At 38.6% G+C, this 25,298-nt stretch overlaps 1 protein-coding gene across 1 annotated transcript; it reads right to left on the bottom strand.

Moving 5' to 3' along the window:
* Window positions 1-10,161: 10,161 nt before the first annotated feature.
* Window positions 10,162-10,719, bottom strand: LOC147451673 (uncharacterized). Its single transcript, XM_086518798.1, has one exon. It carries the CDS (start codon window positions 10,717-10,719, stop codon window positions 10,162-10,164), a length of 558 nt encoding a protein of 185 aa, XP_086374924.1.
* Between the last annotated feature and the right edge of the window lie 14,579 nt (window positions 10,720-25,298).

The following is a 25,298-nucleotide window of genomic DNA, read 5'->3' as shown; positions in this document are numbered from 1 at the left end:
ACCAGAATTTCCAGACGAATTGCTGCTAGCAAAAGCATTAGGAACAGAATTTTTACCACTCGCAGCAGAACCATAAGAAGTGGCTGCATTACTGTTAACACCCTTTCTTTGAGAAGCAATAAAAGCATGTTCAACTGCACGCTTCCTAGTCCTGTTTAAGTGGAAAGGGACTCTTGTAACAGCAATGTGCATAATGCATCAAACTTGACAACTTCTAGATTTCCTTGGGTCATCAGTCTCCAAGTACTAGCAAAAGTCTGGTAGGAATCTGGTAAGGCATCAAGAACAGTCTGCACAAGGGAACTGTCTGAAATGACTTCACTTGCAGAAATAATTTGCTCATTGATATCCTTGACACTAGCAAGGAAAGTGTCCATATCATCTTCCTCATGCATAATCTTCGACTCCAGCTCTTTATGCAGCAAAGCAATTTTAGCCTCATTGCGGCTTGCATAAAGACCATCCAAAATATCCCAAGCCTGTTTTGCAGATTTTGGTGAACGGATGTGAGGAACAATGGTGCGCTTCACAGACATCCCAACGAGCTTGTTCTGCCGTAGGCAAAACAACTCTAACAGCAGCAATCCTTGCAGCAAGACCTGCAACATCCTCAACATTGCCTACATGCTCAGAACCAGGAGGTACATCAGTGCCCTACACAATGTTCCAGACGCCCTTTGACACAAGTACATGTTGCATCATATAAGCCCACATAGGGTAGTTGTCCCCATCCAACCTATCCTCAGCAGCAAACATCTTGAACACATCTGTGTTGTTGTTGTCAGCCATGGTAAATGCTGTACTTGATGTGAAAACTGCCCGAAAATTGGAGAAACGGAGCGGGAACAACCTGTGCTATATAGCACAAACCGTAGAAGACTATAAGACACTTGTTATGCAGAAAACGACATTGACAGAAATTTTGCACAAAATGACGAAATAGGCTGTGCAGTACTGCCTGTAGTGTAAACGGAGGCCGAAATGAGCCCAAAATATTTGTCGACCTGCGAACGCTCGCCAAAGCTAACTAAAATCGGAGAAAGTGAGCAGGCATGTGCTGGAGCAGCTGGCGACTAAGCCCGGGAGGACGCAACCTGCTATGATACCAATTGTTGGAATTAGGGTTGTAGAGAAACACACACGGCTTGGAGAAGACGAAGGAAGCTCAAGGCACACAATAGAGAGTGTATTACTTAGTGTGCAATGGAAAGATAGATAGCCCTAGAGTGATGGGCGTATATACAATGCACGGGGGAAAAAACCTCCTAAAGAGGGAAAAAATGCCCCGGCGGTCCTAGTGTGTTCAGACACATCACTACCACATGTATATGGTAACAACTCTTGCTCTGGGCATATTACTGAAGACTTTTGCCTTGTGGCTCTTACTTGCTATGTTGCAAAGGAGATTCTATACTTGGCTATTGAGATTTCAATGCATTTTTTGATGGTACTACTGGAAACCTTTCACAGTGGCACTACCCATTTAAACAGGTTATGGACTTTTCATCTCCCTCACTTAGCCTTGCGGTACTCATGTGTTTTTATTCAAAAAAAAAATGCGTGTATGGGGTCGGGGTGCCGAATATGCTAATGATGTCACCATGGATATTGTCAAATAAATAGCTCCTTCTTAGCTTTTCTTTTTTTCAACTTTGATGCTAATACACTTGCTATCATGCTTCGATAGCTATTGTAACACTGGTGATATTCGCATTTGTGGATGTTGCTACATATGCTGTGCATAAAATGTCTATACGGGCAGATTTTAATTTAATTTTTTTGGGATGATGACTGACTTATAATTATCATTTAAAACAATCAGACAAAACTTTTGAATGTAGGCTTGGCCTTAATTGTATAATTGATGGTAAGGTAAATAGAAAAATTGCTTAGTATTTTGGAGGATGGTGACTTTCCGATGATAGTCTAAAGAATATGGAAACAATTTTTGGATTTTTTTTGACTAGAAACAACACATAAATTGCTAAATCTCGGATAATGGACTAAACTTTGATCGATTTATAGATATTACTTTAATTTGGCATTGTTTCTGGTTCATGGAAAAATTCATATGCTTATATATGGTATTTGGTTCATACTTCTTTGGCTGAGATATATGGCACTTATGGTATTTTTTAGCATAGTGGTGGAATTACTGACCCAAGATGGTGCTTTTCTTTGCTTTTTAGTTTATAAAAAAATGTTATATATATATATATATATATATATATATATATATGACTCGTTCTTGGCTTAGTACTGGAGCTTAAATTCTCTTACTTTTGGATGGTAATTTGGGTTTCTTGACCATCTAAGATTATGGGCTTCATGGAAAAATGATATAAGCATACTAACTTACCTGCTATGCAGCTATATAGTGGTCATTAAGTGATGTTGTGATTTTGAAATCTGTTGCCGACTCTTGAATCTTACTTGTCCTCTGGTATTGCCATAGATATATGGCACATGGTATTTTTGTAGCATATTGGTCTAGCTTGATCTCATGATAAAATCCTTGAACCACCAAGATGATGCTTAGCTTTGCAAAAATAAGAAAATTTGAAACATGGTAAGCTGAATATGTGCTCTATGTTGGATCATAACTTCTCGTAATTTTGGATAAGAATTTTTCCGCCCTAGACTATGGACTTTATGGAAAATGAGCATACTTATATGCAACTTTACACTGGTCATTAAATGATGCCTTGATGTATCTTCAAACTCATGGGTATAACCAAATCACTACATGCTTTCAATGATGAAGGTTTTGGCAAGATAACAAGACAAGTTTATGGCCTAACAAAACCTAGATCTTCCAAGTACATAATACGGTTTCTTCAAATCACTTTGAACGAAAGTTAATTTATATGATTAACTTGGATGTTGTAAACTTGAAAAATGATTAAATACAATTTGTAAAATACCTACTATGCCACTCGAATTAGAAGGGGTGATGGCCTTTTGATACTTTACACAATCCACACACAGATAAGGTTTTGTGTTGCTGGTATTCTTTGTACCTGTAGTATCTACCCCTTTCACCGGCCCTGCATATTTGGTTGTCTTGGGCCCTCATCTGATTGTGGAAGCTCATTTTGTGGGATCCCTTCCTCTTAGAACTGATGATGCTTCCTCCCTCAACCAATATAAATAGAGGTGAGCGATGCTTTCCCCTCACTTAGCCTTGACATTTATGTGTGTGTTTTGCAAGGAAGTTGAGAGGGTGTGTCGAATGTTTTGCCGATCACATGTTTATTTAAAGTTTTTTGGGATTGATTGAGAAAATGTGGATCCTTCCCTGTTATTTGGTTAAAAATCGGTAGCTTTTTGGTGAAGTTTGATCTATCATGATTGGTCGTTTTTTGAAAAAAAAACTTCCGAGTTGGGAATTCAGATTTGACAATGCTAAATGGCTTAAATTAGTGAAGTAATTGCTATTTTTATCACCTTATTGGTGGGCAATCAACTAGACATAATTTCACTAAAAAAATACACCATTGCAAAAATAATGGTTTGGTCCTGGACCTATGTGGTATAAGCTATTCATTTGGTTTTAAAGTGGTGTGCTATTACCTCTGTTCGCTTACAAAAAGGGGGTTTGATTTCCCTATAATTATATGATTCTTACAAAGATATCTGAGAACACTTAATCTCCTTACTTTTTGTATTTATTCATATATCTATACGTGCTTGACTATATCGGATAAATTATCTTACTATAGGAAAGATTAATGCTTACTTTTACCACAATGTACATGATTGATATTGGTTTTGTTAGAGGATGGATCACCTAGCTATTGGGAATTTACTAGATGCATTGTTTGAAACACTCCATACTACTATCTCATTCCTAACATTTGTATTTAAAGACTCTCATCTTATGTGATCATTCAGGATAAATAAGTCTACCACTTCTCATCACACTAAATGATAGGTTTCCTAAAAACACTTGCATATTACTTTTAGATAAAACCTAGAACACTTAATTACCTTGCTTGGTCTTCTTGCATTATGATACAAACCTATTTTTTACCATTACCTACCTCCCAACTACATCTTGTAAAATATCATATTAAGGGATAGATTAGTGCTAACTTATACGATACTTGGACTATTTACCCGAGTGTTTTCTTGGACTAGTACTACTTTAAGTGGTTCTTTTTACGCCATAGTCTCTGTGTGATGATTAATCTCATACGACTATAAATGTAAATTATGACAAATGTTTTGAGCAGTTTGTTACTCTGATGGATTTAAAAGATCATAAATGAAGCAAAATAACTAAAAAACCTCTCACCTCAAACCTCTATGGGACAATGATTTTAGTAAGACATTTGGATCAAAAGAGTTAGTGGCCTTCTGATTAGAATTATTCTATTTAAATAAATATAAACTTTCTAAAAAAATGGGGCCATTTACTATCTTTATTTATAATATATGATCTCATTCAATGTAAAACTAAAGGAGTGATGGCCTTTGGTTCATAAAAAGATTGAAAATAATGAAACCCTCTCAAAAAAATCAAGTGACAAAAAAACAATATTGGATGGTAGGTTTAAGGTAAAAAGATTTTAAGTAGGACATGGATGACAAATGATAAGTTCTTTGACAAATGTAATATGTATTCAAGGCTACGAATGTGTTAACTTGTTTATATGGATGCAAGTAAGGACTCTATCTTTACTTAGCGACTTTTTGGTTTGAAGCTATTTTCTACCATTGGTGCACCTAACCCCTTTTTATTGTAGACACCACTACTCTTGACTATCCAATGTACAAAACATAAGAGTGAAACTTCATTCTCATTATAAAGTGCAAAGATGAATCAAAGAATGAGTCGTTTTTGTGCTTCTCTCTGTCCTTTTTCTAAAGCCGGCTATGTTTTGAATTGATAAGTTTTGTTGTGTATTACTTATAAACAACAACAACAAAAAACACACACACACACACACACACACACACACACACACAGTTATTGGTCCAAAAGTTTTTACTTGGGATTGAACAAAACCACCTCTATCCTCGGTTATACCTAATCCATACATTTTTAGTCTCCCTAACAAGGACACCAAGAATAAGGTAGAGATTCGATAAATATCTATGAGAGTGTTTCCCCCCCTACAAAGAGGCTATAGTGCTCAAGATATGAACCACACCCAATACACTAATAAAGTAATTCCCTTGGTGGTGCTATTCAAAGCACTAAATAATATTTTTTTGACCTACAAAGCTGTTTTAGAGAAAACAAAATTGCTTGGACCGCATTGCAACCACAACTCGTGCCCTCCTAGCTCTCACATAGTCTTAGTATTGCACGCACTCTCTCTCTCTCTCTCTCTCTCTCTCTCTCTCTCTCTCTCTCTTTTCTTTCTCTCTAATGTGTACACACACACACACACACACACACGCACACGCACACACACACACACACACACATACACACACACACACATACACACACGTCTAGGTTCTATTTATAGCTTCACGAAACAAGGTCTAACAAGCACTATTCTCTCTCACACACACACACACACACACACTCACTGAATCACAATCATCGATGCAAGCTCAAGCATGCTGAAGCTGCTTCATTTCTGAGCCGCTGCATAGACTGGTTTACACACAAGCTCTTGTGTTGTTTGGCAGAGAGAGTATACAATAATTAGATACATACTACCATACAAACACGAGCTAGCATATATGCTACTATTCATAGACTATGAAGCAAGTTATGATACTTGAGTAAGCCGCGATCTGCAAAACTCACTAAAGTTGAACCTCCGAATTAATCCTAGCCATATTGGAAGGAACTCTAAAATACTCAGTCGACAACATACAAGAACTATCAAGGCCAATTACCCACATGGAAAAAAAATTCAATTGCCAATGAAGCTAACACATGTGCCTCTTCTACCCATGTGGGTTATAACTTCAATTTTGCTCTTCAAAGCTTTACTTTATACAATTTATATTCCGATGGGGAGCTTAGCATGTTTTACAATCGAATACAATGGCCAACTTTATTAAGCGTACACAATACCTCTTTAATTGGTTTTTTGCAAGTTTCAGTAAGAATTTTACATTTTGTGCTTACTGTTGCAGTGACGTACTTTTAGGAAAGGTGACAATTAAATTCTAAGCTTAGTCCCTCTCTTTTGCTATAGTTTTGTTAGTTGATGGCATATTCACGAGTCAATGATGAAATTCAATATAGTGTAGTGGTCATGGTGACCCATAATAAAAATCCCTTTTTTAAAAGTTACAACACAATACTTAAGCCACTAATTTGGTTGTGACTCAATACATGTTTGGTGTCACCCAAAAATTTAGCCATCGTTTATTAATTCCACACTAATTTAGGATTATACTTCCTTAGCTGACAAAAAACACTAATTATTGACACAATTGCTTATTAAAAACATCGTCTATAGAAAAAAATACATGAGTATCAAATGATTTATTTCAAGCTCTCTTTTGAATTTTACCCAAATCTACCTCCGTAACCGGTCGCATAGTAAAAGACATGTTCTTGAGGCCTACTCGGAATAGAATGTAGACATGCATTATAGTAACAATTTAGAGCTATTTGTATTGCTCACCAACATGTGATTAAGGAATGGTGGATCAAGTTGTTTACTAACCATACAATGCTATGTCTAAGGAGTTAAAATCAACCCTTTTTTTTCAAGAGAGAGATTGAAAATAAGGCACTAAGTCCATTTAACATAACACACAAGCATTAAGATAAACATCTTTTGAACGATTGTTACTCACCTTTAATTTTTCTTTTCCGTACTCTTGTCAATTCATGTCCTTAACTTAGCTAAATACTATGCTTAACTTTGCCAAGACACTATGCTTGTAAGGTCTACTTCATAGCCTTGAATGATAGAATACATTCTTACCCTTAACCTAGCTATGCACTATACCTTGGAAATTTTTGTTTACTAACACATCACAAAACTAGAGTATCTACTCTTGGATGCCATAAGCATACATGGATCTATACAAGAATTTCATGTCGTCTTTGAACATATTTGAATGCATGGATAAGAGGGACATGGATGACAATTGTCGGGTCCGTCCTATACATACATTCCATGCCTAAACAAAATGGCTGATGATTTTTTTTGTTTGGAGGATGGTTGCAGGTAAAGACTCCAACTTCTGTTATCTTTGGATTCAAAATTTGTTCAACCTTTTTAAGCAAAAAACATCTACTACTGATACTTCATTTGTCCTTTAGATGTAGTTAAGGTATTTAATATTTATGTAATTACCAAAAAATTTGTGTAATCGTCTTGTTGACATATTAACATAATCAAAGTTAACATGATCACAAACAAGCCGGTTCAGAGCAACCTAAAAACCCACAGAAAGCCTGTCGAGCTTTTGCATTTTCCCTATGGGCCCTCCAGGAAAACCCTAAAGCCCGGCGGGTTGCAGCTTAGTATATAGAGGCCCCTAATCGGATCCGTTGAGTGTTTTTTGTTGAGCCACACACACACTCACACACACACACACACACACACATAGAGAGAGAGAGAGAGAGAGAGAGAGAGAGAGAGAGAGAGAGAGAGAGAGAGAGAGAGAGAGAGAGAGAGAGAGAGAGAGAGAGAGAGAGATGACTACCTTTGTTGTGGGAGCTACGTAGTGTCACCACAATTATAATGACTACTTGCACGCAAAAAACAGACATCATTTGATACACTTACAACCACAAATAGCTCGTAGATGCGTTAGCACATGTGTTCCAGTTTGCGAGGAATGCTTGGCATTGTTGTGTAGCTCTATCCCAGCCAATCATGATGGTGCAGTTGAATCTCCAATGTGATGAGCAAGCAAGAAGTAGCATTAGGATGAAGCTCACACTCTCTCTCTTTCTCTCTCACACACGATCAATGACAGCTTAGAACTTTGATTATGATTAAGTTCTCTTTACAAAATGACCTAGGTACCTTATATACTAAGGCTACCATAGGTTAAATCAAAATAGAGTTCAAGGGGTCAAATGGATTTGTATTTACAATCTGGAAGTGCCATTGCACCCCGGCTTCTACAACTAGAATAACTACTCATTATAAATGATGTTTTTAACCATAATCCGCATCATTTGATAACTATCACAAAATAAGACTTTGGTATGGAAATTGAGTTATGTCGTGTTGTTGAACCATGGGTCAACACTCCCCCCCTCCAAATTCATGTTGTCCCTGACATGACCTCATTGTCAATATCGGTGGTCTTTGTTGTCGTTTTTCTTTCTTATGCTTTATGTCCTTCACATCCAAACCCCGAGTTGCAACATCTATTGTTGTCATTATAGGGCTATTGCTAGATCTAAGTTCAGAAAGAGGCCAACCTTGTTCGCTTGACTCTTATCATCATGGATAGATAAAGCTGCAAATTCATCCATTGGAAGTTGTCTAGTAACTTGATCACAACCTCTTTTTGTTTCCATAAATATGATCACTTTACTTCCATCCATCATTCGCTTCAGTAAATCTGGCAATTTTGAGTATTTCTCATTCTCAAAAACAACTTCTACAATATGTAGAATTGAATGATTGGCTTTCAGAGCTTATGAACCAATTAAAACTTTGTAAGGATTCTTAAGAAATTGTCTGGCTAAACCTTCAACTTGTTAAGGCCAGGTTATACTCCAATACTAAGTCTATTTGTCAGCCCAAATCTGGGAGATAATTGTTTGATTTGAGATTCAAAATCCATGTTTGCTAGAATGGGTATCACAAACCTGAAACCAGCACCTTTCAAAGTTTGAATGGCAAATCGTCGAGTTGTGCAGGCAACTAAGATGATAGAGAGTATGCGGATAAGGGTGGAAAAGAAAAGTTCAAGACCAGCTTCATAGTACTAGATGTGCAAGGCGCATATGGGATGCTACTGGGGCGGCCATGGTTGCAAACAACATAAGCTATTCACGACTATGCCAATCAGACTCTAACAATACAAGGTGCGAGTAGCAGAATTCAAATTCAGACAAACAACACTAGGATCTAGAGAGAGGAGCTGCAACCAAAACACCTTTCCAGAAGTATAGGGTGAAGAAATTTGAGAGGATGAGTGCATATGATTCCACATTAAGACTTCAAGAAGAGTTGATCCAAGTGTATGCAGCAAAGGAAAAGGTATGATGCTTGTACACGATACATCTCAAGCCCACCATGATTCATCACAAACATCTTCCTTGCTTACAATAAGTGGCCTAAGAAGCATCTTGTTGACCACATTCTTGGTTATGTGGATACAAAATTTACCTATAAGGGCCTTACTTCAATTCAATATATTGACCTTGTCCTTGCCTCACATAGTCAACAAGTTTAGGCAATCCCAATGCATGAAAGAAAAGAAGTATTGCTATCCCCAAGCCCTTGTTCTCCATGATCTTTATATTTTGATTCTTCACTCTTTTAGCCCAATGGAAACTAATCTTTTGTATAGTTATCTGCAAACTTAGTCACAAATGTTTCCATGTTTTGAAAATATAAGATTGAGGGCTCTATTAAACCAGTTGGATCCTTGCAAAAAGCTTGGTATGCAAAGTCAAAATGAATACCTTTGATGTTGCATCTCATGGTAGATTCCAAGAAAGATCTTGGGCCATGATTCTACAAAATCGAGGGGCCTCATTGTAGGAAGTCTTGGGGTCATGTTCATCCTCCTTTGTAGAGGTATCAAGAGCTTCAATTTCCTGCAACATTTTTATTGTTTTCTCTGTTATTTCTTTTTGCTTGCTGGCTTCCCTTTCTAGGTTTGAAATGGATTCCTCTTTTAATTTTATGCTTCCTTCCATCCTGGGAATGTTTTCCTTTCCAGCCATGACCCGATCAAGGAGGTCTTTCTGCTGTTCATTGATGTGATCGTGGGTATGCATCAGATGTTCCTTTGTGGCTCTTCTCTCTAGATTCAAGGACCATTCTAATTGCTGCATTGCTTCCGTAAGTTTCTTCCTGACTTCAAAGAGGGTATGACGACAATCCATTCCAGCATCATTGCTGCCCTTGATGTCAACGAGGGCAGGATCTAGATGGGCTTTGAGGCTCCTGTCTTTCGGGGCTTTGCGGGTACCTTGTTGTTGTTGAGATTCCCTTACCAGAGATATTGGTACTATGATTATTTCTTGTCCTTCTTTGAAAGGTACTATGGCCACTTCCTTTTCTCCTTGTTTGCGGGTTTCTGGTTCTGCTTGTTTCCCTTGCCCTTTTTCTTTGGGGCTTTGACCGTCTCTGTTTGTTTTGAACTTCTTGCTCCTTGGTTTAAGTTTTTGGCCTCCACTATGATTCCAGTGACCCTCTTTTTCTTTGAATATATTTTCAGTCCTTGCATCTCTTCCTCCTCAGGTTCAGCTTTGGCAAGTGTTGCAAAGGTCAACGGTGGGGGCCTTTTTTGCCCTATCTGTTCTTTCCTTAACTTGACATAGGTGGTTGAAGGGGTTTTTGATGTAGCCACTAGTTCTGGTTCAAAGTGATTTTTCCCTGAGGCAAATCCTTTTTCTTTTTCTTTCCTTCCTGTTGCCTCTTCATCTTCTGGGGTAGCCTGTGCTAGAGCTCTGAGATGGACGTGAATGATGGTGCTGCCTCCTTTAGTAGCAAGAGTTGTTGATGCTCTATTTCTCAAGTTTTCCAAATAAAGAGCTGCCCAATTCAAGTTGTTGCCCTTTTTAGCATGTACTAACCTGTTGTAATTCTTGGCTGACATGTCCTCTGTCTTGGCCACCAGTGCAATGTTCTGAAGGTAAAACTAAAATTGGGCTTTCCTGTTTGAGCTTTCCACATCTTTCACTTGGTGCATGGATCCCTTTTTTGGCACTTCACTGTCTACACTGTAGACTTGATCTGTGTTGGTTTCCCCTTTGTTGGGCAACCCTAGAGCCTTGTGTAATAATTCTGTATCTACCTCAATGGGCTTCTTACTAGGCACCACCACTACATTTGTTTCTACAAAAATTTTCAGTAGTTCTCTTTTCCCTCTGGATCTACAAGCGACTGCCAATCTTGTTTGATAATTTTCTTAAATCCTAGTTTGCTCGCCCATTCTTCGTTAGCCCTTCTATGCAAGTTAGGGGTTGCACAGGTTGCAGTGTCTTCATCATTGCTTTTTCTTTACTTGTCTGCTTGGTTGCTATGCTGTTTGCCACTTGCTTTGGTTTATGTGTTTGTTCTGCTAGGCTACTTGTCGCTTGGTTTGTGTTTTGTATGTTCTCCTGGTTCCTACTTTTGATTTTTTTGCCTTGTTTGACAGCTACCGTTGTGTTGGTGGTTTCCTCGAGTTGATCTTGAGTGTCTTCATTAACTGTTGTCTTGTCGGCGTGATTTTCCATTTTGTCGTCTCGAGTTATTGACTCTTCTCTTTTATTCATTTCATCATGTACAATATATACAGTTTGTTTTTCTATTTTTCTTTTGATTTTCTTTTTCTTATGTTTTGATGTTTTTCCATTGGCTGATGGTTATGGGCTATCCGGGATGTCTCTTTCATCTAGGGTTCTATGGTTCTGTTGTGGGGCCATTCGAGGCTCTGTTCTCATTCTGAGTACCTGAATTGCATCTTCCCGGATTTCCAAATTCCCATTATAAGGTCTTAGTCAGTATCCATTTACTTTTGTGGCATACATTGTTTCGTCCATGATAAGGTCTTAGTCGGTATCCATTTACTTTTGTGGCATACATTGTTTCGTCCATATTTTCCAAAGGCTGCTTCTTCCTTGATGATGTAGGGTCATGTCCATCTTAGTTTTAATTTTCCTAGATGCTTCCCTAGTTTGGAGTTGAATACTAGCACTTGGTCCCCTTTTTTGAATATTTTGTGCTTCCCATGCCTATCTACCTATGCTTTTTGCCTTCTCTATACCATTTCGGCTAGCAGTATGCTTTATTGCCTGACTCCTTCAGTAACTCCTGGATTCTCGTTTGCCTGGACTCTTCCATGGGCAATTTCTCCTGAAGTAGCTATCCGCAAGCTTGGGACTATGAATTCCATGGTCACTATTGCTTCTAAGCCATATACCATTTTGAACGGTGTTGTACCTGTCATGACTTTGTAGCACGTCCTGAATTCCCATAGTGCACTATCTAACTTTTTGTCCCAGTATTTTTTGTTGGCCTCTATTTTTTTCTTGAGTATGCTCACCAATACCTTAATAGTTGATTCTGCTTGACCATTGCAGTGGGGGTGATATGCGGTGGTCTTGCAGTGTATGATCATGTGTTTATCCGTAAGTTCTTGGATGACCTCGTTGATGAAATGAGTTCCCCTATTACTGACTAGCTCAATGGGACACCCAAATCTTGTCATGATGTTCTTGTATAGGAATCTTTCTCCCTCAGTGGCATTATTCTTGCGTAGTGCCACTGCCTCCGACCATTTAGTAAAGTAGTCTGCTGCTATCAGTATATACTCACATTGAGAGCTTTTGGATTTGGGTTTTATAAGTCATATGAAATCTAGTCCCCATTTCATAAATGGCTCTAATGGCACTATGGGACGTATTGGCATTCTATCCACATCCTTTGGTTCCCCCATTCTTTGGCAAATGTCACACTGTTTGACAAAATGGTGCACATCTTTGCACATGGTGGGCCACCATAAGCCTGCTTGCAATATTTTTCTCTGCGTGACTTCCTTTCCTCTGTGTCCGCGTGCCAGGCCTTGATGTGCTTCTACCAATACACTTGGTTTTTCATGTTCTAGAACACAGCTTCTCAACACTTGGTCAATGCCCTTTTTGTACAGCATTTCGGCCAAGATAGTGAAGGTCTTGCTTTTCAATGCCAGCTGTCTTATCTTGTTTACAATCGAGTTGGATGGAAATTGGTAATCCATTAGGAAATTCCTCATGTTATCGTACTAGTTCTCCTCTTCATGCGTTATGGAGAATAGGCTTGCATCTAGGAGTTCATCTACTACTTCCTAAATTTCTTCATTTTTCTCTAGCCTCTGGATAAGAAATCCGCTATTACATTTTCATTTCCCAAAGTGTGTTGTATAACAAAGTCAAACTCCTGAAGTATCAACATCCATCTTGCCATTTTGCCAACCAAGAATGCTTTGTTTACTATGTACACTAGTGCTTGATGATCTACATGAAAGATGAATTTGTTACCCAGCAAGTAATGCCTAAATTTCACCAATGCATTGATCATTGCTAGTGCCTCTCTCTCAGTGGTGTTGTAATTCCTTTCTGTCTTTGTTAATGCTTTGATGCTGGCGTAATAAATGGGCTTCATATCACCTGAGCTATTTTCTTGCATTAGTGTAGCTCCCAGAGCTCTATCTGATGCATCTGTGTACACGTGAAATATTGTTGTCCAGTTTGGACTTGCCATGACTGGTGCAGTTGTTAGCATTTTATTTAAGAGCTGGAAATCCTCTTGACACTCTGCCAACCACTGAAATACCGCATCTTTCTTTGTTAGCTAATATAGTGGACACACCAAATGCACTAGATATTTGACAAACCTTGTATGCCACTTAACCTTTCCAATGAACCTTTCCAATTGTTTGAGGTTCCCAGGTGGCTCCATTCTCACTATTGCTCCTACCTTTTCACGGTCAATTGTTAACCCTCTTTTAGACACAATGTTGCCCAAGAGAATTCTTGATTTAATTGCAAATGCACATTTTGCTGGATTTAGTTTTAATTTTGTGTATCTGCACCTCTCTAAGTAGAGTCTCAGGTGGAATAGGTGTTTGGTTTTCTCACCCGCGACACTGAAGTCATAAAAAAAGACTTCCATGAAGTTCGTCAGGTAATCATAGAATATTTCTTGAACCATTCTTTGGAATGTTTCCGGTGCATTTTTGAGTCCAAACATCATTACTGTGGCCACAAATATGCCCCATTCACTGATGAAGGCTATCTTGTCTCTGTCTTTCGGAGCCATTTTCACTTGGTTGTATCCACTAAACCCATCTAGGAATGAGTATATTTCTTTCCCACCTACTTTGTCAAGCAGTGAATCTGTGAATGGTACGTGAAAAAGGTCTGGGATGGTGGCCGCATTCAGCCTCCTATAGTCCACACATACCCTTATTTTCATATTTTTCTTTGGGACTATCACAATTGGTGATATCCATGTGGATTTTTCTAATGGGTAAATGAAATCTACTCTTAATAGTCTGTCTATCTCGTCCTTCACCTGCTTAGCATAGTTTTGGTTCACTTTGTATCTTTGCTGCCTAATTGGGATGGTCCCTTATTTCAAATTGACTTTATGCTGATAGATTCCCTCCATATCCAAATATGACCAAGCAAAGACGTCCTGATATTCCCTCCATATCCGAATATGACCAAGCAAAGACGTCCTAATATTCTTTTAGCAGAGGGATTAGCTGATCCCTGAATTCCCTGTTCTAGTTTTGCACTTATTTTGATCCATTTGTCTTCACCTTCTTCTCCTAGATTTTCTTGAACCATCTGGTCTTGTTTGACCCTGATATTTGTTTGCACTTTCAAGTCTTCTTTTGCTGCAAGCTAAGCTTTTAATTTTTCAGATTTAGGGTCCTCACTTGTGTGGGTTTCTAAATCTCTGCTTATGCGGTTTTCTGGGACTCTGCTTATCTGGCTTTCTGGGACTCCGCTTATCTAGTTTTCTGGGGCTCCGCTTGATTCTTTGCCAGGAGCTTTATTACCCATACTCTCTTTGTCTTTGTCACTTCTTTGCTCAAAGTGTCTTTGTTTTAGGTTCTTTGGGTCTTCACAACTCCACCAATTTGTGGATCTATCAGAGGTTCTGTTGCTTTTACCTAGAATTCTTGAAGTACCGGTTTGCATGATACTTTTTGTTGCTCCACCTTTTTCTCCAACCTTGCCTTATTGCTTGTGCCTCTTGTTTCTTCATTGTTAGCTTATTTTGATACTCCTCTAGGATCTTATCTATGTGCATTATGCACAGAGGCACTAAGTCAGGATTTTCCCTTAATAGGGCTTCCTCTTCTTCATCTTCTAACCCATCTGACATGTTGTATGTTTCTGCATACAACGTTTCTTGTTCCAATTCTAATTTCCCTTTGTTGCCGCCGAAATTGATATATGTTTTCTTCTTTCCCTTCCTGAGAGATATTCTATCTTTGTTCCAGTCATGTTTAACTTTGCCCTCTCTCAGGTCTTCCTAGCAACATTTCATATGCACATTTCTCATTCCTCATTGCCAGTACTACCAAGATGATGGAGACTTCCATGTTGGCCACCTGCATTGTTGTGTTTTTCACTATGCCCTTTGGTATCACCATTGAGTTGCCCGCCATTCTGATGTTGAAAGTAATCGGCTCCCACTTGAGCCCCAAACGTTTGGATTTTTCTTCAGTGATCACATTCACACCAGATCCACCATCGAGCACCACCCCTTTTACCTCTTGCTTGTTGATTTTGATGTTGACTTTTTCCACATTATCATCCCTTACCCTTGGGCTTTCTTTAGGTTTTGCTATGTGACACCAAGGTCATCCTCTAGTTTTCCATTTCTTTGCTGAGGCCGTAAAGTCCCTTCTGTAGTGCTTTGGCTTTGAATCTCGGGCATAAGTCTAGGATGCTCCCTAATGGGAGTTTCTGATTCAAGAACATCTTCATGATGTCTTGATCCATTCCTTGGTTCTGCTCCATCCTAGCCTTCTTTGTTTGCCTTGCTGCTAGTTCTTGTTGGTTTTCCACATCATTTGTTCTTATTTACTCCGTTACTTTTGTTATGCGGTTTTGCAGATCCCCAGAGCACCTGTTTTGTTGGTTTGACTTTTGTGGCTTATAAGGCTTGTTCTGCCCTTTCTTGAACTCCTCCCTGCTCTTATTGATGCGTTTTCTAGGTTTTGGGATTTCTTCGTCCCTTGTTCTGATTCTTCAAGGTCATTTTCTTCAGGCTCTTTTTGATTGTTATCGAGTCTTATTTGACTCCAAGTTCCAGAATTCTCTATCCTATTTGGTTCGCATTCCTGGGATTCTTTGTCCCTCCCTTCGAGTCCAACAAAGCGTTGGAGATTCCAACGCTTTAGGATTTTTAGAAATGCTTAAAATTGTAGTGTTTCTATAAGCACCGCAATTGCAAGGCTGTAGTATAAAAGTGCTGAAAATTCTAGCATTTAGGGGTTTTAAAAAATGCTAAAAATTATAGTGTTTCTATAAACGTTGGTATTTCTAGCGGTTATATAAAAAACGCTGAAATTTCCAGCATCTCGATATTTTTTTTTTTCAAAAAATAGTATGTTTGCCCATGTTTTTGCAAAGTGCTACAAAATAGCAACTAAAAACGCTGCAAAATGGCTATTATGTTGTAGTATTAGAAGTCATGGGGGAGAGGTGAGTGTAACCTGTACAGGAAGGAGAATACATAAATTGATGTGTAGGTTGAAAAATGAGGACAAAGTCAAGAGAAACTACGCATTGAAAAGGGAAGCCAAATGTATAGAATAGTGGTTATTCATCTAGTTTCTTTAATGAGCAAAAGGGGAAATCAGTTATAGGCAATACCAACACATTATATAAAGAGAGAGTCAAAAACTGAGTAGGGTTCAAGCACATGTGTGGGTTGATTTCCCTAATCTACCAGTTGAATACTACCCCTGGTGAAGAAAAATTGGTTCTTATGTGGGTAAGGTCCTTGGATAGAAGGCCAGAGGGGGAATTAAACCCAAGTGGGACCCTCAAATTCTTATAGAAGTAGATCTATACAAAGCTCCTAAGTTGTTGGTCCCTATCAAAGACTGTGAAGGATGTATACTCCATGAACAGAGAGTTCTATATAGAAATCTCCCTAACCCTTGCTTCCACTATTTTCAATAGGGTCATCTTATTGAAGACTGTCCTATCCTGGCTCAATCCAAGGTGCCAAATCTTTCTACTAAGGAGCACAAACCCACTCCCAAAAGGCCTTTCAACCTGTTAATAGGAGATCCAATAATAGGATGCAAAGGAGGAGAGGGGGTAATTCTACTAACTCTAACTACTTTGATGTACTGTTGGAAGATGTTTTTGATCCCTAATCTACCCAAGTGCACTCTGACGCTGATGGGGAAGGAAAGCCTTCCCTAGAGGAAGAAGAAGGTTCCAAGTCTCCCAGAAGCCCCCAACCCTCTCAGGTCCCTCCTATCAGCCCTAAGGACAATGCAAGAGGTCTCTCTGAATCAGACAACGATTTTGATGAATTTATACAAAGTACACAATTAATAGTAGATAATATGGACTCTTTGGAATTGCTTCAGTTTGCTAAAGAGATGGAAGCCAAAGATAGATTATCAAAGGCTACCTTGGAAAACTCCCCAACTCCCTCAGTGGACATTGTCATGACTCAAGCTGAGAAAGAGGCTCTACCCAATCTACGGATAATAAAAAGAAAGAGAAAGGTGGAGAAATTCAATGATCCCAATAGGGCTTCTGTATCTATGGTTAAAACTAATAAAAGCAGTAAGAAATGATTTGTCCCAATCTTTTTGGTTTTTCCTTCAATAGTAAAGGGTTATCAGACCCTACAAGAGCTATGGTTATCAGAAAGTGGATTGAAGATCTATCATTTCATCCTGACTACATTTGTCTACAAGATGTCAAACTCAAAGGTAAAGAGCTAGAGCTCAACCTGAATAGAATGGGCTTTGGTTTTCAATGGTATGCCACTAATCATTTTGTAGGCAGAGGAGGTACTGTCATAGGCCTGTGCTAAATTGGTTACAAATGAGCAATACTCCAATAAAGGTTTTTGGGTGGCTATCACCTTGGATGATACTATCAATTATACAATAGTTAGTGTACATGCTCCTGAGTGACAGAAAGATCTCAGTGCTAGCAAGAACTGAACACTCTGTCAAAGAATGTGATACTGGCAGGGGACTTTAACATGGTAGAGCAAATTGCTGACAGATCAAGGTCTTTGGGTCAGGCAATCTCTGGTACTGAAAAAATACACTAGTCTGATTTGATTGATTCTCTGAATTTACTAGATGTATCTAAGGATGTTGGTTTTACTTGGAACCACAAACAGACTGGGGAATGCTATAGGTCAGCCCGGGTAGACAGAGTGTTCATGTCTGCAAATGTGTTACAGGATCATTGGTTAGGTCAATGCAAGTCTAATGCTTCCATACTGTTATCTGATCACAAGCTTGTACTGTTTGAGCTAATGAAGTACTAGAACAATTTTAAGTATGGCTGGACCCACCTAGACCATGCTCTGTTTGACATAGAATGCATTGAACATAAAGTTCAAGTCAAGTCTTGACCAAGTACAAGAAAATAACTAAGGACATTAGGGCACATAGAAGGTGATGATATCTAAGTAAATTCTTCAACTTGAAGAATCTCTCTCTTGTGTTGACCCTCCCTCTCCTAGGGTTTTGGATCTTAGAGTGTCCTCAAGTAGGAAGAGCTCCTTGATGCTAACAGTGCCCTAGCTTTCACTAGAGAATTTTGGACAGGTAAACTAGACAAGCCCACTAAAAGTATGTCTAATCTGTTGATTAAAAAAATCTAAGGATTCTATACCTTTGTTGAAAGGAAGTGATGGAAATCCTACTAAGACTCACAAAGAAAATGTTTCTACAGTCCGTGAGTTCTTTGCTAATATGTTCTCTGGTCTTCCTAAGAGGAATAAAGAGATACATGAGGCTAGGGATTTTATAGCCCAGTCCAGAAAGAAGACTGTTGCTCCCCATCAGGCACACTTCTTGGACCAACCTATATACATCCAATTCAAAGAGTTTATCGCACCTTATCTGATCTTAGTGTGGCAAGAAGCTGTTAGATTGGGGGCTCTTCCTGCTTTTGTCAACACTGGAGTTGTCAAACTCACCCATAAAAAAGGAGATAGGGAGGATCTTAGCAATTGGAGACCTATTACCTGTTTGACTTCTATATATAAAGTTTTTGCCCTGTCCTTAGCTAGGAGACTCAACCCTCTCATGACCAGCTTCATTCTTCAGGAGAAAAAGGGTTTTATCAAAGGAAGATTCATACTTGATGCTATCATCACCCTCTAGGAGGGCATGGAACATGCTATGGAAAATGATCAGGACTTCTTCTTTTTCAAATTTGATTTTGACAAGGACTATTACAGAATGGAATGGGAGTTTATACTGCAATCACCTTTTGATATGGCGCTAGGCAAAGGATTTATTAAATTTGTTCATGTGCTTTTTGGAAATGCCTATGGCAGAATTTCAGTAAATGGGGAATTAACAGATTTCATACATTGATGAGATCTATAAGGCAGGGTTGTCCTCTTGCACCTCTGTTTTTTGCCATAACTTCAGATGGTTTGGGATGGATTGTAAAGAGCAGAATGCAGGAGGCAAAATTGAAGGGTATTCAAATTACTAGCTCCTCAAATATCTCTATTTGCAGATGTTTGTTGATGACACTAATGCCCTTACTAATGCAGATTCTGAATTAGCAGAAGTATTCATGGATTGTCTAAATAGCTTTTGTCTTGCCAGTGGTTCCCAAATGAATCACCAAAAAACTGGATTCAAAGCCTCTAATGGGATTATACCCCCTTCTGTCAATGCAGCTAGATGCAATCTGATACCAGATGGGCAGATTTTCAGATTGTTAGGAATACCCATGGGATTCAAAGTCACTATGGGTCAAACATGGGATTGGATTATGGCAAAGCTCAAAAGGAAGATATTTATGTGGCAAGATCTTCAACCTTCTCTTGGCTCCAAAACTTTTGTATTGAATAAATTTTTGTTTCTTCTAATTTATTTCATATCTTGCTGGAAGCCCACCTGTTTCCAACTTAATAAAAAAACTTCTTTGGCTAGAAGATTTATGTGGGCAGGAACAAAGGACATCAACAAAATACCTAGGGTATCTTGGAGCACCTTTTGCCTACAATAATCTAGAGGAGGGCTAGGAATTTTGGATATGAACACAATGGTTGTAAGGATGGTAGCTAAATGGATAGTCAGATCCATAGACGACTGAAGAGATTTGGGCCTGCTTGATAAAAAGAAATATAAGAAATTTTCATGTATAGGAGTACAAAGCTTGGAGGGATCTCTGTGTTTGGGATGTAATATCTTCTAGCTAGAGCTTCAAACCTGTAGGTTCTCAACAGATTGTGGGAGTCCTGGTTTAAAATCAAAAAGTTTTTTCATCACCCCCAACATTTCTTGACTGATGGTACTGTACTGTCACATGATTCTATATGGCTAGGATGGTCTGCAAGTAAGTCTAGGAAGAAACTAACAATTAAATCTCACAAGTGTTTCAAATCAGGGATAAGAACATGGGGGGATCTACAAGAAATGGGTATTGGATTTCCCCCAACCAGTTATCTAACTGATTTAATATCTCTACTGGATGTCTTGCACATTTATTGAATAGACTAGAAGACCTGAAAGCTCATCTTCAGAGTACAACAATACTCATACATAGCAAGTCTTTAAGTTTGCAATAGTGTGCTTGGAAGTCTTACAAGCTGTCCTCTGGCATCCCAAATTTTGAGGAAAAGCTTAGGTAGAAGCTGAAATTCAAATGGGGGCTGAAGTGGAGCTCAAAACAATGGATATATAGATTTAAATGCCAATGGAGCTTTGATATTCCAATAAAACACAATTTTATTGCTTGGATGATTCTACATCAAAGCATCTAGACCGGCAAGAGAGCACTCAAATCTGGACTTGGGGATGGGAAATTCTAGAGATGCAATTCTCATGAAGATCTTCATCATATATTTGTTGGTTGTCCTTCCAATTCCTCAAAACTTCTAGCTCTAGGATTGAGCTGCAAGGAGGTTTATCCACATCAATTGTCAACTCAGGAGCTATTAGTAGGTGACTGTATCAAAATGTACATCCCTCTTTGGAATATATGGAGATCGACCTATCTGTGGTCCTGTTGGACTCATAGAATTAAAACCATTTTCAATAACAAGAAGGAGGATAACACCTTAGAGTTTGCCTATCAGTTGAAGAAAATTTCTACCTTTTGTCTTGAGCAAATGAAGAATGTGCGTAATGGGCCTTTGTATCTCATTCAGAGAGAATACAGATGGTAGACATGGAAAGAGATTATGATGGGAACCTATTCTAAAGAAAAACTGGTTATGGCCTTTTCCTGTTTTGATTTGTACTTCTTTTTTGACTATGGGAAGCCTCTCTCCCCACCTATGAGGCAATCTTGTAGTTGTTTTTTTTTAATACATTTCCTGTTCTATCAAAAAAAGTATATTACCTAACAATACCAACTTCGGGTCTGTAATAAAATACCCTTTAAGGTATCAATATGTGTGTGTGTGTAATGGACAATAAGGTGAGAGGTTATTATGTGAGAAACAAGGATCAATAATTTTTAATGGGAAATAGCCATTAGGGTTATAATTCGGCATCTACCCATTAGGGTGGCCATGTAAATGTGTGTACCTATTAAGGTAAGAATTGGGCATCAACCCATTAGGGTGGCCAGGTACATGTGCACCCATGAGGGTAGCAGAATAGAGCACCCAGTAAGGTACTAGAAGATGGAGAAATCACACCCATTAGGGTATTACGTGCATTACAACCATTAGGGTAGGAAACAGATACCCTCTAGGGTATTATCAAAGATATACCAACTGCAGTATATACAAAGATTGCTACCATGTATGGAATATGCAAGGTATTGTATAGATAAGTTTTAGCCAGAACAAACTCATTAGAGTAGGAAACAGATACCCTCTAGGGTATTATCAAAGATATACCAGTTCTAGTATATAGAAATATTGCTACCATGTATGGAATATGCAAGGTATTCTTTAAATGTGTGTGTGTACGTGTTGAAATCTATACCAAAAGATGTAGAACAGCCATCCTAAAAATATTAAGAGCAAAAGGATTATAACAATCCCATTAAGCCATGCACATATTCTTATTAGCAGAAGTAAGGGTAGATATAAGTAATGAGAGTGAAGACTAAGCCCTATTTTATAGAAACATCTAGAACAAGTACCATTAAGTGTTGAAGGCGGTGGTTAGTCTAGGGGTGGCCACTCATAAATATGTAAATATATTATATGGGTTCAACATAGGGTTATTTTTATAGTTGTGACACTTGAATATATCATAGAGGGTTTTTTTCATTATAGTTAGATTGTAAAAACAGTTTAGGGTAACCAAAATACCAATTTTGATATATATAAATATCAATAATGGTGTATTAGAATGTACTATATATGTATGTGTGTGTGTGTGTGTGTGTGAGAGAGAGAGAGAGAGAGAGAGAGAGAGAGAGAGAGAGAGAGAGAGAGAGAGAGGTGTCTTTGTCTTTTCATCCCTTCAAACACAATGATCTAAGCCTGCATCTTTTGGGGAAACAAATTCATGACATAATTATGAGGCAAGGGTTGTGTTGGGTAGTGCTTTTGTGGTCATGTATGCCGATTGAGGTGCTCTAGCAAAAGTAGAGCACGTGCTTGAGGAGATCCGTTCTCAATATGACATTTCATGAAGCTATATTTGTTACTATGGTATGATGCAAGGCATAGGGCTCTCTCTCTTTCTTAAGAGTTTTCTTATAGATAAAGTCATATAAAAATTCTCCACTCTTTCATTATCTTTCTATCTCTCTCTTTATGGAAAGAATTTTTGGAAGAGAGAGGGAGTCAAGTTACAATTCTCAGCTCTTTCCTAATCTATGTCTCTCTCTTTACTCTCACTTCATTCTTTCTTTGTTTTAATCTCTCTCTCTCTCTCTCTCTCTCTCTCTCAACATTCCACACATTTCTGTTTAACATGCCTTTTTGGTTCCATAGACCATATTCAGCCTCCAAGAATGATAATGGAATCTCTCTCTCTCTCTCTCTCTCTCTCTCTCTCTCTCTCTCTCTCTCTCGCGTTAGGATATGCCAACAAGGATACTGTTAATTATTATTGGAAAAATATATTGTGTTAGGTATTGCATTGGTGGGAATGTATTTGAAGTGTGCCATTCTTTCAAAAGTGCAAGAAGTGTGTGTGTGTGTGTGTGTGTGTGTGTTTCTCTCTCTCTCTCTCTCTCTCTCTCTCTCACACACACACACACACACACACACACACACACATAAATATGCTTGCATATACACTGTGTGTGTGTGTGTGTGTGTGTAAATTGTGGGTATGTTCAAGTGTGTGTTGATTTATTTCTCTTTGTATTCATAATTATATGTATGTATGTATGTATGTGTGTGTGTAACTATGGCTACCTCTTGCCGTTGTAGACAAGTAATTACTGGGCTCGTGACAAGTGTCATAAGTCTTTGAGGGGGTGAAAAAGGTGAATATATGTCATGAAAGAAAGATAAACTGAGAGGGTCAGGAGGGGGAGGTATGGGCTAGTTGAAGAGACAATCAAACCTATTGGTAGGCGCATTGAAGGGGGTTCATTATGCTTTAAAATCCCTTTCATGTACGTGCATTCTAAAGGTGAATATATGAAAAAGAAATAAAGAGATAAATTTCATGAAAGAGAGATAGAGAGAGGTGTGGGTTAGGCCTAGTTGAAGAGACAATCAAACCTATTGGTAGGCGCAATGAAGGGGATTCATTATGCTTTAAAATCCCTTTTGTGTATATGCATTCTAAAGAGGTAGATTTCTTTGACAATTATCCAAGTATATACTCTTTTTGGCTTTCTAAAAGAAGCCTTTGAGGAGAGTTGGCTTAGGCATACTTTTAATGTTTTCAATGATGATTGAGACATGCATTAAATGTAATTCCAGTTATTAAATAGTAAATAGATCTTTTTATTATTTTCACCTTTCATTTCACATATGACATGTCTTGACTTTTCTTGCATTCTATTGTTTTAGAATGTGAAAGTGAAGTTGAATCAATCATAGTAAGACAGAGTCACATCCTCCCAGTCCCTGCTGTCGGGTTGGATTCTCAATCAAGGATGCTCTATTATTAAAGAGGGTGAAGTCTTTAGGCTGCTAGGTATCCCCTTCGGATTCAAGGTCTCCCTAAGACAAAGGTGGGATTGGGTGCTAAAACGGTTCAGGGCCAAGTTGGAAAGGCTTCTAGGGCTCACTAGCTGAAAGAGTCATTGTAATTAATCATTTTCTTTCAGCTCAGCTGATGGCGTCCTCCTGAATCTCATTTGTGTCATAAGTAAAACTGCAGGAGCTTCCTCTGAGGAAGTGATCTGTTTAAGAAAGCTGCAACCAAAGTACAGTGGGATGTTTGTTGTCTTACTGTTGTAAAAGGGGGCCTAGGAGTGCAAAACATTAACAAGTGGACAGATAAAATCGTCGTCAAACTCCTCATCCGTGCCCTAGAAGATACCAGTCAGGAATGGGCGCTCGTCATGTTTAGGAAAATAAATAACTTTGCTCTAGCTAGCTGGAAGCCATGGCAGAAAATGAGTTGGATCACTATTTTTTTTTTGCCCTTTCCCCATTAAGGCTAAAGGTTCAGACCTACTGGTATCTCTATGGTTTGCATGGAATAGGGCAAGGACCAATCTATCTGTCTTCTGGGGGAATAACAAAGCTAATACATTACGGCAATATGACTCCATTTGGTGGCCTCTCTCCCCCCTACCTCCTATCTCTAACACTGAGATAAGGAAGACACTTCGATGTCATAACAAAGGTATTACCACTTGGGGTGTTCTTTGGAATCAACAGCTACATAGGTGGAAATCAGCCGAGGAACTTCTTTTCCAATTTCCCCTCCAACCATGGGAACTTACGTTCATTCTAGCCAAGCTAAAGGTTTTCTGTGGTTTTGAACTATGGAAGCTCTCTCTTAAAGATTGGGTCCCACTTAGTACCTTTGGTTGGAAAGGTGGGTTCAAACTCCAACACCCACAATTGGTGCTAGGGGACATGACCCCCTCACTACACAACACTTTGAACATATGTTGGAACATCAGCCTAGACATGAGGCAGTGGATTTTCAAATTCAAAAAGCTCTGGGACGCTTTAATTCAACCAAAAAAATTAGTTCTCTTGTGGCTCATACTCCACAAAGTCCATTTTTAAACTATTTCTAAACTATCCTCAGTTTGCTGTCATTTTGTCCCCATTAATTGCTGTGCTCAAACATCCTATTTCTTGGAGACAACTTCTGTTAGGTAATTCTGTTGGTGTACTGTCTTGCTTTTGGAACCGCACTAGGGTAGAATTTTTATGGATTATCTGGAAATTGAGAAACTGTCATGTGTTTAATGTGGCTTACCAGGCTCCTAGCTTGAAAGCATTGTTTGTGGACTTCAATCTACAAGTGCTCAAAACTAAAGTCAACGAAGCCAACCTTTACTATCTGAGGAACTAGATCCTCAAGGACGCAAAAAAATCTCACCTGGATTTGGAGGCAGAGGATCTGGAGCTCCCCAC

The sequence above is a fragment of the Adiantum capillus-veneris genome, chromosome 8, assembly GCF_014529385.1.
Source record: "Adiantum capillus-veneris isolate H3 chromosome 8, ASM1452938v2, whole genome shotgun sequence".
NCBI classification, from domain to species: Eukaryota; Viridiplantae; Streptophyta; class Polypodiopsida; order Polypodiales; family Pteridaceae; genus Adiantum; species Adiantum capillus-veneris.
The sequence above is the reverse complement of the archived record's forward strand: the minus strand, read 5'-3'. Positions and strand labels throughout refer to the sequence as shown.